The sequence below is a fragment of the Plasmodium sp. gorilla clade G2 genome (assembly GCF_900097015.1).
Source record: "Plasmodium sp. gorilla clade G2 genome assembly, chromosome: 13".
In the NCBI taxonomy this organism is placed as follows: Eukaryota; Apicomplexa; class Aconoidasida; order Haemosporida; family Plasmodiidae; genus Plasmodium; species Plasmodium adleri (nom. inval.).
Window position 1 is genome coordinate 1,922,139 of NC_041705.1, and position 18,707 is coordinate 1,940,845.

Sequence of the window (18,707 nt, forward strand, 5' to 3'; positions counted from 1 at the left end):
GGGAGATAGAAATATATGCCATTTTGAATAAAATTATTGGACAACCATAAAACGGAAAAATTGTGGAAAAATATATATCTTACATATATTGTATATTTTATTCATTTTGTCTTGTTTTTATTTTGTTATATTATTTTATTTTATTTTTTTTGGATGGCACCATTTTATATAATGAACAGCCAAAATGATCATATTGGTAAAACAAAATTGTTAGCAAATGAAAGTGAACCTTTGGATTATTAATTTTTTAAAGCATGCAAAAAAGACATCTTATATAAATATAAAATATATATATTAATAAAAAATGGAGGTATATGTAACATCATAAATGTGTTATTAAAATATTATATATGAAGTAATTATATATTTCTTAAAATTTATGGAAAAAATAAAGAATAAGAACATATCTAATTATATGAAAAATATTTTCATCAGTATAATACCTTAATAGGGGAATATTTATAAATTGAGAAAAAAAAAAAAAATTTTTATTTAGATATAGATAACTTTTAATATTTGTCTAGGCCTCTTAATTTTTTTTATAAGATAAAAACATCATCACATGTGTACACAAGTAAGAATAGGTAAGAAATATAATTAAACTTATAAAAAGGAAGGATAAGAAAAGGACATATAATTATCATTATAATAAATAGTATAAAAAAAAAAAAAAAAAAACACACATTTTCCCCTTACAATAAAATAATAAAATATTCATATAAATTTCGTATTAATAAATGTTTTGTTTCTTTTTGTTTTTCTTTTTATATTTTTTTTTTAAATAAACTAAAATCAATATAATATATTATTAGCACATCATACAAATAAATGAAGAAAAGAAAATTATATTAACATTAGATATTAATGGTAGACTCTTATAAATAGTTTAAATGTTTTAATAACCACAATGTTATTTGTTTAAGGAACTAATATATATAAATATATATAAATTATATACGTATCATATAACTGTCGATTTTGTTTTATTATTTTTTTTTTTTGGGTGAGGGCAGGAGCCTGATTTGTAATTTAAAATACATAATACAATTTGATAAATATATATATATATATTTTTATTTTCTGTAATATTAATATATATATATATATATAATTGTACATAATTTGTGTTGATTATTTGATATTTATAATATAATATATTATATATCAAAAAAAAAGAGAGAAAAATTATAGGTATAATATTATTTATTTATGCGGAATAATTTTACCAAAAATATATTTATATATTATACAACTACTAAGATAAGATAAAAATTATAAGATATTTTTAAAAAAATAAAATAATTTAAAATATATAAAAATGAAGAATTATCTTAATAATAATATATTTATATAATTAAAATATTATTTCCATAATATTTAAAAATAAACCAAAATTTTGCCTCTTAATAATTTTCTCTTATAAATAATAGGTAAAAAAAGCACTTTGCTCTCTCTTGTTATGTATATATTACAATATTATAAATATATATATATTATATATATATATAATATATAATAAGATAGTCTCAAAAAAAAAAAAAAAAGAAGAAAAAAAAATATATATAATATAATACTATTATATAATAAACATATAAATATTCATATAATGAATTATATATATATATAAAAATAATATATTTTACTTATATAATATGAATAGCATATATATTATTATCATATATGTATATTTTTTTTCTGTATATTAAAAAAAAATATATATATTTATTTAAAGCCCTTATTTGTTCATATGAGAAATAAAAAAAAAAATTTGATTACAATATATATATATATTATATATATATATATTTTAAATATAATAATAATATAATATTATATATGTGTTTTTTTCTTTTTTCTTTCTTATTATATATATTTTATGGAAATATTATATATGTATTATTTATTTTGATTCATATAATAAATATAATATTATATGTATATATATTTATTTATATTATTTATAAATATTAATTATTTATTATATTTATTATCTATTTTCATTTTTTATTAATAATATTATAATATAAAAAAAAATATCATATAATATAATTTTTCTATATAAATATTTAAAAAAAAAAAAAAAAAAAATATATTGCATTTTTCATAAATATTATATATATTTTTTTAATATTTTATATATTAAATATATATTATTATTTTTTTTTATAATATATATATATATATATTAAGTTTATTTTTGAACTTTGAAAATATATATATTGAACTCTATTCATTTTTTTTTAAAGAAACATTATTTTATTATTTATAAATCCTTTTCTTATAATTTTTTTTTTTTTTTTTAAATAAACTTTTTCCGAAATGGTTAAATATGCTAAAAAAATAAGAAACCTTGGGAAATGTAATTTTATAAAAAGATTAAGAAAATATATATATATATATATATATATATATATATATATGAAGAAATATAAAAATATGGAAATTTATTAAAAATATATATATTATATATATATATATATATATATATATATATATATATATATATGTATGTTCTTTTATTATGTATAAGGGTATAGTACTTACTTAATTTATTATTTCTTTAATATTATTATTATAGGTGCCAAGGGAGCAGGTGTTGATTTGAGGGTACACTTTAAAAATACATATGAGGCTGCAAGAGCTATAAGGAGAATGAAATTATTAGAAGCTAAGAAATATTTAAATGATGTTATTGAAAAGAAAAGATGTGTACCTTTCCGTAAATTTAATGGGGGTGTAGGAAGAACAAACCAAGCTAAAGAATTTAATCATACACAAGGAAGATGGCCAGTTAAATCTTGTAAATTCTTATTGAATATTCTTGATAATGTACAAGCCAACGCAGAGGTAAACATATATATATGAAATTATGTATTTTAATATAAATTTATAATAAAATGAGATATACATATAAATGTAAATATATATATATATATATATATATTTGATGTTTGTGGTTATAAGGCTTTGTAAATATAGCATTATATCATATTATTATTATTTTTTATTTTTATGATGAAAAGATGACGAGTATGAAAAAATTAAGATTATTTGTTATTATTTTTAAATATATGTTTTATGTATTTATTAATGTATAATTAATAATCTTAATTTTTATCATCATGATTATTTGAGGCATTTGACTGAAAAAAAAATAAATATAATAAAAATGATATATATTTTTCTATCTCATATTTTTTTATGTGTATACATATAATTAAGTGTATATATATTGATATGTATATTTACTTAAAATAATATATACAATATATGTATACATATATATATATATATATTATATTTTTTTTCTTATAGTCAAGAAATTTGGATGTGAGTAAATTAAAATTAATTCATGTTATGGTAAACAAGGCTCGTCCAGGTAGAAGAAGAACATACAAGGCACATGGTAGAATTAATCCTTTTATGTCATCACCTTGTCATATACAAATAATTGCAAGAGAAATTACCAAACCAGCCAAAAAATCTCTTTTATCAAATGCTGAGAAACAAAAAAAATTACCTTTCAAAGTTACCTTAAAAAAATTAATTAAATTAAATATATCCAACCAAAATAGACTTAAAAATAAAAAAGTTCAAAAACTAGAAACAGTTCAATAAATTATATAGTCATATTTATATATTTAGTTATATATATATATTATATGTGTTTAAATTTTTTTTTTTTTTTTTTTTTTTTTTTTCTAAAAAAATTAATAAAATAAATTATTTTATGTAAGACCATTAATTAATTAATAAAATTATATTAAAATAAAAATGAAAATAAAAATAAAAATTATTATAGTTCTATATATATATATATATATATAATACACCACGTTGTTGTTATTATTATTATTATTAAATGTTTTAATATAAAAAACATAGTTGTACCTTATTTGCAAAATATCATTTAATACATTTATAATGTTATAAATAACAAATGATAAACAAACAAAATACAAATATTATTTATTAATAAAATTAATCATCTTGTTATATAACAATATTTTCTGGTGCACGTATTTTTCTTATTTCCTTTTTTTTTTTTTTACGTACTGTATTCAAACAAATAAAAAGGGTTAATTTAATCATATAAATATATTTAAAACACACCACATTTTTTAAAATTAATAAAAATGTTGGATACACCTCCATTTGGTACTTTTACATAAAAGTAGTGATAGGCACACTTATTGTAATGAAAAATTCAAAAAAATATTTTTCAAAAATAAAAATAAATATATATATATATATATATATATATAATAATTATAGGAAGTGTTCAGGTAGCTTTGTTTTCCTTTTTATAATATATAACTCATAACAAATATATATATATATATATATATATATTTATTTATTTATTTATGGATAAAATTAATATCCTCAAAAAAAAATAAAATAAACAAATAAACCATGTATAATAAAAATGTGTCTTATTATATATATAGTAACGCCAATATAGAAAAAATAGAAAAACAATCCTTTCCATATTTACAACATAACGATCAGAAAAAAAACATATCTTTAAAATATTTTGCAAAATATTTTTTTTTTTTTTTTCTTTAAATTTTGCAGTCGGTGTTTTATTGTACATCCTATATAATACACATCAATCATACATGCTACAAATATATAATATATATATACAGACTTTTTTTCCCTGATCATATTAACAAAATTTATAATTTTTTTTTTTTTTATATAAATTCAAGCATATATATATGTGTATTTTTTTGTGTTTCTTAATATTTCAAATAATTTCATATAACAATTATATTTTAATTTAAAAAAAAAATTGTAACATGCGTTGCCAGTTATAAAAAAATTCCACGTTTAAAACATAAATAAGGAAAATATATGTATTTATTTATATTATGTGTACCTTATAAAATATATATTAATATGAATAAGCATATATTTTGTATATATGTATAAGAATATATACATATATATATATATATATATATATAATTTTTTAAATATATGTACAGGTAAATATCTGTAAATATATATATGCATATATATATTTTTATAAAATTTTCACGTTATATGTAGGCACATTAATTGCTGTCGAATATTTTAACAATTTTTTTTTTTGTGTATGCTAAAGTGTTTTCTTATTAAACAATAATATCTTTATATAATTTTTTTTTTTTTTTTCTGTTGATAAGTTTTTTTTGTTATTCTTGTTTGAAATTTTTATCTAAAAATTATCAAAAAAATAAAAATAAAAATAAAAATAAAAGTAAAAATAATACATATATATATTATTTTGTGAAGTTTATCTACTAAGCTAGTCGGTCTTTTTTTTTTCTTTTTTTTTCTTTTTTTTCTTTCTTTCTTTTTTTTTTTTTTTTTTTTTTGATATATTAATAAAAAAAAAATATTATTTTTATATTTCATTTAAATAAATAAATAAAATGAATGTCATATTAAGTATAGACCAAAGTACACAATCAACCAAAGTGTTTTTCTATGATGAAGAATTAAATATTGTTCACTCCAATAATTTAAATCACGAACAAAAATGTTTGAAACCTGGTTGGTATGAACATGATCCGATAGAGATTATGAACAATTTATATGATTTAATGAATGAAGGAATAAAAGTTTTAAAAGATAAATATACATCTGTTATAATAAAATGTATAGGTATTACTAACCAAAGAGAGACTGTAATAATATGGGATAGAATTACAGGAAAACCTTTATATAATGCTATAGTTTGGCTAGATACACGTGTAGAAGAACTTGTTAAAGAATTTTCTGAGAAATATAATAATAATGATATTCAGAAAAAAACAGGAACTCACTTTAATACATATTTTAGTGCTTTTAAAATATTGTGGTTAATTCAAAACAAGCCAGAAATCAAACAAAAAATTGAAGATGGTACTGCTGTTATAGGAAATATTAATACATGGCTTATTTTTAATTTAACTAAAGGAAATTGTTATACAGATGTTACCAATGCTTCAAGAACTTTATTAATGGATATTAATACATTACAATGGGATGAACAAATGTGCAAAATATTTAATATTACTAATATGTCTGTTTTACCTGAAATTAAAAATAATTGTTCTAATTTTGGTTTAGTTAAGTCAGAACGTGTTCCTGATTATTTAAATATTCCTATTACTGGATGTATTGGAGATCAACAAAGTGCATGCATTGGTCAAGCTATCTTCGACGAAGGTGAAGCTAAATGTACCTATGGTACAGGTGTATTCCTTTTAATCAATACAGGAGAAAAAGTTGTATATTCTACATGCGGTTTAATTACTACTGTATGTTATAAATTTAATGATAATGATAAACCTAAATATGCTCTTGAAGGTTCTATAGGTACTGCTGGATCGGGGGTTTCATGGCTTCTTAAAAACAAACTAATTGATGATCCAAGTGAAGCTAGCGATATTATGGAAAAATGTGAAAATACAACAGGAGTCATTTTTGTACCAGCTTTCAGTGGATTATACGCACCCAGATGGAGATCAGATGCACGTGCATCCATATATGGAATGACTTTTAATACAGAAAGAAGCCATATTGTAAGAGCACTATTAGAAGGTATAGCTTTCCAGTTAAATGAAATTGTTGATTCCTTAACATCAGATATGGGCATTGAAATGTTACATGTCTTACGATGTGATGGAGGTATGACCAAAAATAAACCATTTATGCAATTTAACTCAGATATTATTAATACAAAAATTGAAGTTTCAAAATATAAAGAAGTAACTTCTCTTGGTGCTGCAGTTCTAGCTGGATTAGAAGTTAAAATATGGGACAGTCTAGATTCTGTCAAAAGTTTATTAAGGAGAAGTGATGCTGTTTTTCATTCTAAAATGGATGATAAAAAAAGAAAAAAAAAAACTTATGAATGGAATAAAGCTGTCGAAAGGACATTAATACAGTTGTAATTTTATATATTATTCGGTTATTAATTGTTTATTCAAAGATGTATATAAAACTTTATACATTTTAAGAAATATATATATATATATATATATATATATATATATATATATATATATATATAATATTTTTACATTTTCATTATTTGTAAAATCCTTAAAAATACAGCTTGATTTGTTTTGGTTATTAATTTGTTTTAATTTTACATTATATTGACTAATTCGTTATATATATATATATATATATTATGTTTATTGAAAAAAAAACTTGTAATAAATAGAAAGATTAAATTATAACTATAAATACAACTATATTATAATCCATTTAGATAACATAAAAATTTATGTTTGTAAAATATTTAAATATATAAAATTAGGATGTGTATTAGTTTTATATTTTTTTGGGTTCATTATAATATTTCTATTAAAATAGTTCATTTTTTTTTTAATTTCTTATTTTTATTAAGTAGGAAAATGTTTGAGACAATACGAAAAGGATAAAATATATAAAAATTATATATATAAAAATATTCTATATATTTTAGGAATATATAGTATTATATTTTCCTAAATATATCTAAAATTTTTTATGGATTCATTTTTATCCTAACACGACTTCATTGTATATATATATATATTAATCTTATATTGGGTCAACAAAAAAGTTTATATTATGCTTTTCTATTATACCATTTATTAGTATATTTAATAATTTGGTATTTGACCTTCAATATATTTTTCAAGAAGAGAAAATATAGTGTATACTTGCATATTATATTTTATAAAAATATATACAATAATTATTTTAGAGTGCATAGTTTTTTAATAAATTAATTTTATTTATTTTTTATTTGTACTGAAGAAGTGTGTGTAATAATTTTAATGACGATTAATAGATATGAAGTATACATGCTATAACGAACACATATATTAAAATATTGTAGAATATATATAACATATATATTATTTTATGTTCTTTTTATATAAAAGAATAACCATATTTTATTATTTATACATTGACAGGAAATTTTTTTTTTAATTAATATCAAAAAGAAAAAAAGGAAAAAAAAATTTATTAATTATATTTCTTTTATGCATTATTCTTTCAAATATTAAAAAATGTGTATATATCAATATATAATATATATCAAATATATATTATATATGTGTTGCATAAAAATAGTGTTTAATTAAATAAACACCGGTAAAAATCTTATAAATTTTTAAAATTCTTATGTTAACATATATATATTATATATGTATTATGTTAGAAATATTGATCATGTATTCAGAGATATTTATATATTATTTAAAAAAAAAATGGAATTTTTTCATATATTTTCTTTTTATTATATTCTTCAAAAGAATAATAATAATACATAATTAAAAAAAAAAAAAAAAAAATATAAAATAAAATAAAATAAAATAAAATAATAGCTACAAGCTAAATTGATGCAAATGTTAGTTTTTTTTTTTTTTTTTTTTTTTTTTTTTTTTTTTCCATTTACCCTTTCCATGCACACTTTTTTATAGAAAATTATTTACTTGTATTTTTTATTTTAATATTATATAGTAAACGTGTTTTATATAATTTTCTATATATATATATATATATATATATATATATATATATAATAGATTAAATTAGATTAATATAACAACGTTGTATGTGTAAATTTAATACGCAACCAAAAGTTGTACAAATTTTTTTTTTTTTTTTTTTTTTTTTTTGTGTTTTATAAAAAATAAAAAAAAATTATTTTTCTTCAATTTTCTGTATTTATTAAAGATTATTAATTTATGTTAATAATTTTGGATATACTTAAAAATAAAGAAAATAAAAAAAAAAAAATGTAAAATAAATAAGAATTACATAACTAGTAAAAAATATATATATATATTTATTTAAAATGCACTAAAATCAAAAAATCAAAAAACAACAGTTAATATATATATATATATATATATATTTATTTATTTACAATATCTATATACAGTTATAAAATATTTTAAATTTTAGTTAGCTTTGTAATATATTTATTATTATTTTTTTTTTTTTTATTTTTTTTTATTTTTTTTTTTTTCCTGAACAAGTAATAATTTTTGATTGTGTGTATTTTAGCTATTTTCTAGTCAAGGTATAATAGTTTATATATATATATGTATGTATATATATATATCTTTTTAATATTTTATAAAAAAGGAAATAATCTTAAAATTAATATATATATTTATTATATATTTTTTTTTTTACATTTATTCTCTTCATATTATTAAAAAAAAAAAAAAAAAAAAAAAAAAAAAGAAAAGTATTTTATTGTTGTTTATTTTATTTTTTTAATATTATTTATAAAGTACTCATTATTCATTTTATAGTGTTATTTTTTGTTGTTTTGTTGTGTGTTTTCTTTTTTTTATATTTACAAATAAACTCTTTTTAAAGAATTATTACATTTTTTCACTCTACATATATTTATTACATCTGTATGTATATATATATTTTTTACGGATTAAAAAAAAAAAAAGAGAAAACTATTTTTTGTACCAAAGTGACATAAGAATAAATTGCTGTTGTATTATACATCATATTATCATATACATATTATAAATAAAAATAGACAGTATAAAAAGAATTAATACATACCATTATTCAAAATAAAGATACCCGTTTATTTTTATTACATATACATTGATAAATATATATATATATATATTTTTTTTTTTTTTTTTTTTTATGATTAAGGAAATTAGTAACTGTTAAACATTTTATCAATATGTTGAAAAATACTACTAAGTGTGATAATATCATAAAGCGAGAACAAGTAAAATAAAATTAGAATTTATTTTTTTTTTTTCCTCGTACTTCCTATAGCTTTTCATCTATAAGTGTGTATACCCTTTAGATATATTCTTATTTTTATTATTATATATACATTTTGATATATAAAAATATTATTTTATTTTATTATTTTTTTTTTTTTTATTAGAACAGGGTATTATTGCAAAAAAAATTATCTAAAGATTCGGTTACATCTACAAAATTTTGCGTAATAATAAAAAAATAAAAATAACATAATATATTTATGCGAGTTATATGTATATTCACATATGTATATATATTTATTTATTTATATTTATTGATTTAACCAAATGTGAAAAGGGAAGATAGTTTTCCTACATATAAATTTGTATGTAAATATATTTATATATAATAGCCTTTAATAATGCATCTATTTTTTACTCTATAGGATTCTTCTGAAGAAAGAGAAGCAAGCTCAAATACTAGTAGTAACGTAAGTTTTAAAATATTAGAAGAATCGAACATTACAAAGAATTTAAATGAACATAATAGTTATTCATTTGAATGTGATAAAGAAGAAAACTTGAGCACAAATTATAAAAAATTAAATAAAAAAAATTCGAACAAAATTAATAAATCAAACTCTTTAAACAAAACAAACGAAGAAATTATACACGAAAAAACATCTGCACAAAATACAAAAATTCACCACGAAATTTTGGAAGAACAAGAAAAAGACAATTGTATTGAATTAAACAAGAATAAAGTAGGATTATATTTTGATAATACAACAAATAGCATTAATAATAATATACAAAAGGATAATTCTGATACATTAGGAACAGAACCTTATAGTACTCATAAATCCAATTTGAATGAAACGTTAAATGTATCAGGTGATAATTCAAACTATTTACCCGCAACAGTTTCTTCTAATCATATTATAAAGAAAGAAGATAGTAATATATATTATAACTCAAACGAAAATAGTACATATTATTATCCAAATAATAATTCAAAAAATTATATAAATACCTTTCACAATAATTATAATACACCTAGCGTTATAGATTCTTTTTCATATTGTGGTACGAATTTTCAATCAGGAAATATTAATGCTTCTTATAATGACAAATATTTGAATGCATATTCAAATAATAATATGATTAATAGTTCCATTAATAATTCGATTAATAATTCGTTTAATAATTCGATTAATAATTCGATTAATAATTCTATTAGCCATTTTAATACTTTATATCCAAATAGTAATAATAATAATAATTGGAATTATAGCATGACTAATAATTTTAACTCTTATCCAAATAACAATTTGAATTATAATTTAAATAACCAATTTATTAATGCATATCCAATTAATAATTTGAATTATAATTCGAGTAGCCATTTTAATATGTATCCAAATAACAATATCCTTATTAATGACACATTAAATAATACAAATAGCTATATAAATAATATGAAATATAGTGGTAATAATATTATGAGTGCACAGAACAATATATCAAATGAAACGGAATTTATAGGTTCATACCATAATAGTAGTGCACCTATAATAAGCAATGAACAAAATAATATTAGCAGCGTAGGGAATTCCTCTCCATATGTGAATGATAATACATATAGTAATATGTCAGGAAAGAACATGTACTCTAGTGTAATAAATTATGAAAACATTACAGATGATAATAAAATGATTAAAATGGATAACAATGTCGTACCAAGCATAAATACATTTTATAGTAGTAATAATATAGGTGAGAGTACGAATGGAAATGTTGTTGTAAGGAAAAATTATGTTGATAATAAATATGATAATAATAGGAATGAAGAACATTCTATAGAGAATGAAGAAATTTATAAAACAAAAACAGTAACAGAAAACGAAACAATAAAAAATGACAATGTTTCTGTGTCTGTTTCTGAAAAGGTTAGTTCACATACTGATTATTCACGCGCTAAGCATAGTTCTCATGTAGTTGATAAAAGAATAGTACATGAAGGATTTGATACTATTAAGATTCCAAAATATAGAGAAGTAGAAATTGTGGAAAAAATTGTCGAAGTTCCAGTAGTACACAAGGTTAATAAATATGTGAATAAATATGAAATTAAAGAGGTGGAGAAGGTGGTTAAGAAGCCTATAAATAAATATGTGGAAACGAAGATAGAAGTACCTGAATTACATTATCAAGATAAAATTGTTGAAGTTCCTGAATTACAAGAAGTAGTAAAAATAATAGAAAAACCTGAAATCAAAGAAAGAATTATATATAAAAACAAAATTGAGACAAAAATAATACCTAAATATATTGAAGTCCCAGTAGTAAAGATAGTGAATAGATATGAAGAATATGATGATATTGGAGAAGTCGTAAAAGCTGTTCCAGTAAAAAAAATTGTAGAAATACCAAATGAAGTAATAAAAAAGGTCAAGGTACCTGTAAAGAAAATAATTGAACGACCTAATTATGTCCCTGTAATTAAATATAGAGATATTCCTATAGAAAAGATTAGATATGTTCCTAAAATAGAAACAGTCGAATTAGTAAAGAAGATACCTAAAATAATAGATGTGCCAGTACCTGTAAAAGTACCCAAAATTAAGGTTATCGATAAACCATTTTACATAAATAAATATGTGGACAAGCCTGTAGTAGTACCTGTTTCTAAGACAATAAAACCTATATATAAATATGAGGGTAAGAAAATTATAGAAATACCAATACACAAACCATATTTAATTACTCATGACACGGTGGTTAACAAGAGTGTGGAAAATAATATGAACAGTGGAAGATATTCTATATATACTAAAAAGTTAGATTTGAATTCATTTGATCCGATAAAACGAAATGAATTATTTAATTTTGTAAATAGGGACAATATAAATTTTCAACGATCAATGAGTGTAGATGATTTTGTTAATAATAATGGTTATGTTGATGGAAAAGAAAAGTACTCTAACAAATTAAATGAAAATAGTGTTTTTAATAATTATAATGGAGTAGGAAATAAAGATAATATGGATAATATGAATAGAATAAAATTTACACAAAGTTTGAATAATAATAATAATAATAATAATAATAATAATAATAATAGTGTGGGTATTAAAAAATATTCTAATATGGATGTATCATCACAAGAACATGGTTACATGAATGAAGGAAAAGAAAATATATATAATAAATATAAAAATGTGAATAATTTAAATATTAAAGGAAGCGAGAATGTGTCTTTTCATACAAAGAAAAGTATATTTAATAATTTAAATAATGATCATAATAATAATAATTATGAGGAAAAAAGAAAATCATCTTGTGGTACGAGCATATATAATACACCTAATGTTTTACCATACAGATATAATTCTATGTATCCCTTGAATGGTAACACTATGGGAGAGTTTAGTTCATTAAATGATATTCAAAATAAAAAATATAGTAATAGTACTATAGTTGATAGTGAAAAGGCTATGAATTCTACGTATGGTAACTTTTTATTACCAAATGGGGTTTATAATAATGCATTATATATGGAAAATATGTATAAGAACAATATAGTATATGAAAATAATAAAAAGGACATTAATACGATAAATTATAATAATAATAATAGTTATTATGGTACGAATTATAAATCTCCTAACAATATTCAAAAGTTAAATATGAGCAATTCAATGATGAGAACTAACAACTTTAGAAATCATTCCAGCATATACAGAAATAGTTATATGGAAAATAAACCAGATGACATGTATTTAAATAGCTACACAACAAAAGCTAATATCATCAACAGTAACAATAATAATAATAATAATAGTAATTATGTTGCTAATAGTAGTATTAATAATGCTTTTCCTTATAAACAATATTATGACAGTAACAAAAATGGAAACAATCAACATAGATTAAATGTTCCAAGTAATATGGTTCATAATATCAATAATTCGAGAACAAGAAGTCCAAGTACATGTTCAGCAGATGGAATTAGTGCATATGTAGTCGAATATGTTGGTGACGAAAATAAAATTTACAGTAATGGAAATACACCTTTTTCTTCTAATGGGTTATTAAACAATTTGGGAGAAACAATGGAAGGAAGTAATTATTCCTTTAAAGGAGTACCAGTAAATCAAAAGTAAACACATATATATATATATATATATATATATATGTATACCACACGTTTTTGAAATGGTTATATGGTATTGATAAAACAGATTTATTTTATATTTATCTGATATATTTTTTAGATTTTTTTTTTTATATATAAAAATGTGCAGATTAATAAAAATAATAAAAGAAGCTCAAGTAAAAAAACATCAACATTGCATATATTGAATGTGTTTCTACTGTTTTTTTTTTTTTTCTTCTTTTTTTTTAAAATCATTTTTTTCTCTTATACTTTATAAAAACATATATAAACGTGAACATTTTTTTTAACAATATATAACGAATGAATATATTAAAAGAAAAAAAAAAAAAAAAAAAAATTTCTATAAAGGTGAAATACATTTTTAAAGTTAATTTCTTAAAACATTGATATATATTAATATTAAAAAGGAAGCTATAATTTTGCTTAAAAACTAATAAGTAAATAATAAATAAAAAAATAAATAAATAATATATATTTATTATATTAGAATGTATTTGAAAATTCCAAAAATATAGAAAAAATATAATAAAATATACACGCATGCAATAGAATATAAAGTATGATCTATACATATATATAAACAAGATTACATTATAATATACCTATATATATATATATATATATATATGTAATAAATATATAATATTATATGTGATAGTTTATAATATGAAGATAATTAATATTAAAAAAAAAAAAAAAAAAAATTTACTTGTTTACATTTTTAAGAGAACGTTAAAAAAATCGACAAAATAAGAACATATTATTTTTTGAAATATAAATTAAAAAGGGAGATAAATATAAATATAAATATATTAATATAGTATTTAAAAAAAATATATATTTTTGTAAAAAAAAAAAATTAAATATAACATATAAAGCTAAAAAAATATATTATATATTTATATAATTATATAATATATATAATATTTAAATAGAAAGATGTTTTTTTAAAGCTAATAAAAAAAGTAATAATATATTATTATATCATTATATATAATATATTATATATATGTATACATATTTTTATAACCTTTTAAAAAAATATTTTTAATTATTTTATTTTGAACACGTAAAATTTTCATAGTGCATGTTATTTTTCATTTTATATATAAATATATGTTAATTTAATTTATATTTTTTCTCTTAAATATATATATATATTAAAAGTAGGTTTTTTTTTTTTTTTTTTTTTTTTTTTTTCCTTATAATATTGTTTTTTCATTTTTTGTTGAGCTCAAATATTGAGTTATTTTGTTTCTGGTTTTGTTTTTTGTTTTTTATATTTTATTTTTTGTTCTTTTTTCTTTTTTTTTTTTTTTTTTTTGTTTTTGTTTTTTGATACAGAAGTTTCAGAGATGAAAGTTTTACTATACAACATCCTTTTTGTTTTATATTCGATTTGTGCCCTTTGCGTAAAAGAAAGGAATAATGGTATATAAATTATTTAGACTATATATGTATAAATATATATATATATATATATATATATATATATATATATATTTATTATATGTTACCTGTAGATATGTTTGTAATATCTTATTTTTAACGTTTTATAACCTTTATTGAATATATAAATATTATTAATATTAATGGATTTTTCTTTTTGCAAGAAATAAATTTTTATGGTTTCTTATATATATATATATAAATATATATAATATATATATTTTATTTTGTTTATTCCCTTATTTTGTTCCATCGTTATATATATATATATATATATATATTTTTGTTTGTTCCTATTTTGATTATATGAATATAATGAGAGTTCTTTTCATCGCTTTAGCTTTTTCTTTCATAGGATTTTCGAAAAGAGGTGAAGGGCGACATTTGTTTGGAAGGAATCAAATGAAGTCACAAGATATTGAAAAGAATAATAAAGAATTATCAAATAAAATGGATTCACAAGATCCTAAACAATATATAACATATCTTTATCATAGTAGTATTTGTCAGTATTGCACTAAAGTAACATCTATGTTAGAAAATAATGATAATGTTCAGATTTTAAAATTTAAAGAAAATGATAAAATAGAAGATTTTGGTAAATTTAAAAAACCTATTGTTGTTTTATTAAAGAATATAAATAAAGAAAATTCTTTAGAAAGAAGTATATTCTTTGACGAATTAAAAAGAAAAGGAAAAAAAGTTCAAGTACCCGCATTAGAAGTAAATAATATTATTATATTTGAATCAGATGAAATTATAAAATTTTATAAAAAATTATTGCAAAAAGTATCAGATGATGAACAATCTTCACTTCCAAATAGGAGGAATATAAAGAATTATAAAAAAAATAATTATAGTGATTATGATATTAATGATAATGATGATGATGATGATGATAATAATGATGATGATAATAATAATAATAACGATGATGATTATGATTTCAATACCAGATAAAATACACAACCAGGAAAAAAAAAAAAAAAATGTAAACATAATGATGAACATATTAAATTATAATATAATAATACTGCACTTTTTAACTTCTTAAGTATTATAAATGTGTAAAGGAATTATTATTTAGAAAATATTATATAATGTTTTTTTTTTTTCTTTGTAATGACAAAATAAGAAATGAAGAGGATTTTATTTACTCATGAGAAAATATTTTGAATATATATAAATATTTAGGTTACACCAATATTATGTAGAAATATTTTTTTGTTGTTCTTAATATATCGAATAGATATATCCTTGCATAGGATATTTTCTAGTATATTTTTGTTATAGATAAATCATTTTGTATATATTATAAAATATAACACCCATAAAAATTCTTATAGACAATTTAGAGATTTGTCTATTATTATTGTTATTAATGGTGTAAGGAAACAATTTGACATATATATATATATATATATAATTTTATTAAAAAATAATATATTTAAATTGTGGTTAATAAGAATTACCCAATACGTGTATGCATATATAAATTTATTCGTATATCATTTTATATTATTTTATTTTGTTTTCAAAAATTTTTAATTTTAAATTGTTTTATTATATCCATTTTTAAAAATTCATATTATATATATGAATACTTTTAATTAGACAAAAACTGTCTGCTTTTTTTTCTTTTTGTTTTTTTTTTTTTTTTTTTTTTTTTGTTTATTTATTAATATATATGTTACAAAAACTTTTAAGAATTACATATATATTTAATATAAATATTTTTAATATTATTAATATTATTTTATAATTTTAAATATAAATTTTTTGATATTTCTAAAGTTTATATATATGTAATTAAACTTATATATATATATATATATATATTTATATTTATATTTTAACTCGAGTAATATATGTATAAAAATAACTAAAAAAGGAATGAATAAATAGGTTGCCCACAATGTATGTTGTAGAAACGGAAAAAAAAAAAAAAATAAATAAATATAAATATAAATATAAATATATAAATATATATATATATATATATATATATATTTTACCATCCATATTTTTCACTTGTTGTTCTTCTTTTATTGTTGTTTGTCTTTTGCAAAATTTCATATTCCTTTTCGACTGCTTCTTTGGCTAGCCAATTAATTTGATGTTTTCTTTTTTGATTTTTTCCATGAATTATTGCTTTATCAAAAGTATTATTAACTGGATTATATACCTTTGTTTTTATGGTATATTTTTGACTTTTTTTTTCTTCTTGTATTATATTTGGTTTCCAATCACTTAAAATTTCTCTCTGATCAATAACAGGGATTTTATTAATATCTATATTCATTTCTTTATTTTTAGAAAACCCTAAATTATTAAAATTATTTTTTTTTGATTTATTATTTATATATATATTATTATTATTATATGGTATCGGATTTGTACTATTCATCATCATATTAAAATTAGCCGGATGAGGGTAATTTAAATATTGATAATAATAGTTCTCATTTTGATATGTATTTTGTGAGTAATAATTATTATTCATATTATGACAAATATTAGGTTGGTTGGTATATATATGATTGTATTGATTTTGAGGATATTTATGTATATCATTATTTATATTATTTATAGGAGATAAATTATTAGATGTATTTTGTTTACTATCAATTTTTTTATCATTTATATTCTTTTTGTTTTTTATAATAGACGTTGATTCATTATTTTGATATGTACATTTAATATTATTATCATCACTTATTTTATTGTCACTTATTTTATTGTCACTTATTTTATTGTCACAAATTTTATTGTCACATATTTTATTGTCACATATTTTATTGTCACATATTTTATTGTCACATATTTTATCATCACATATTTTATCATCACATATTTTATCATCACATATTTTATCATCACATTTTTTATCATCACATATTTTATCATCACATATATTATCATCACATATATTATCTTCATCTTGATTATTTTTTGAATTTTCCTTTTCTTCTTCCTCATCTTCGCTAGAATTATATAAGCTCAATAAATTACTTAAGTTTCTCTTTGCATCATCGTTATTTTGTTGAAGCGTGTTTATTTTTTGTTTGTTATTTTTATATATATCTGTTATTATTTCGTCATCATCTTTGTTTTTAACTTCTTCAATTTTATTTTCTTCCTTTTCATTTTGCTCTTCTTCTTCTTGTTCATTTTTTATTTCTTGAGAAGTATATTTTTTTTTCTTTTGCTTCATTTTATTATTATTTATTTATTTTATAATTTTTTTTTCATTATATATATGAAAAATGATATAATAAATAAATAATATATAAGGAGCCTTTTGATAATGAGCAAAAAAAAAAAAAAAAAATAATAAAATAAATAAATAAAAT

The 18,707-nt window shown here is 18.5% G+C and overlaps 5 protein-coding genes and 1 non-coding gene across 6 annotated transcripts; 5 read left to right on the forward strand and 1 right to left on the reverse strand.

Moving 5' to 3' along the window:
• Positions 1-2,319: 2,319 nt before the first annotated feature.
• PADL01_1350600 (60S ribosomal protein L17, putative) lies at positions 2,320-3,618 on the forward strand (the record flags this gene model as incomplete). Its single annotated transcript, XM_028684068.1, has 3 exons — positions 2,320-2,359; positions 2,579-2,847; positions 3,316-3,618. The coding sequence occupies 3 exons, from the start codon at positions 2,320-2,322 to the stop codon at positions 3,616-3,618; spliced, it is 612 nt and encodes a 203-aa protein (XP_028540183.1).
• On the forward strand, positions 3,007-3,151 carry PADL01_1350500. Its single transcript, XR_003699385.1, has one exon. It is a non-coding gene; the product is annotated as a small nucleolar RNA snoR21 (non-coding RNA).
• Positions 3,619-5,423: 1,805 nt separating the features above from the next.
• Positions 5,424-6,929, forward strand: PADL01_1350700 (glycerol kinase; the record flags this gene model as incomplete). The annotated part of the gene is made up of 1 exon (XM_028684069.1): positions 5,424-6,929. One exon carries the CDS (start codon positions 5,424-5,426, stop codon positions 6,927-6,929), a length of 1,506 nt encoding a protein of 501 aa, XP_028540184.1.
• A 2,768-nt stretch (positions 6,930-9,697) lies between these two features.
• PADL01_1350800 (inner membrane complex protein 1f, putative) lies at positions 9,698-13,891 on the forward strand (the record flags this gene model as incomplete). Its single annotated transcript, XM_028684071.1, has 3 exons — positions 9,698-9,745; positions 9,911-9,970; positions 10,172-13,891. The coding sequence occupies 3 exons, from the start codon at positions 9,698-9,700 to the stop codon at positions 13,889-13,891; spliced, it is 3,828 nt and encodes a 1,275-aa protein (XP_028540185.1).
• Positions 13,892-15,260: 1,369 nt separating this feature from the next.
• PADL01_1350900 (conserved Plasmodium protein, unknown function) lies at positions 15,261-16,314 on the forward strand (the record flags this gene model as incomplete). Its single annotated transcript, XM_028684072.1, has 2 exons — positions 15,261-15,336; positions 15,710-16,314. The coding sequence occupies 2 exons, from the start codon at positions 15,261-15,263 to the stop codon at positions 16,312-16,314; spliced, it is 681 nt and encodes a 226-aa protein (XP_028540186.1).
• Positions 16,315-17,365: 1,051 nt separating this feature from the next.
• PADL01_1351000 (conserved Plasmodium protein, unknown function) lies at positions 17,366-18,568 on the reverse strand (the record flags this gene model as incomplete). Its single annotated transcript, XM_028684073.1, has 1 exon — positions 17,366-18,568. The coding sequence occupies one exon, from the start codon at positions 18,566-18,568 to the stop codon at positions 17,366-17,368; it is 1,203 nt and encodes a 400-aa protein (XP_028540187.1).
• Between the last annotated feature and the right edge of the window lie 139 nt (positions 18,569-18,707).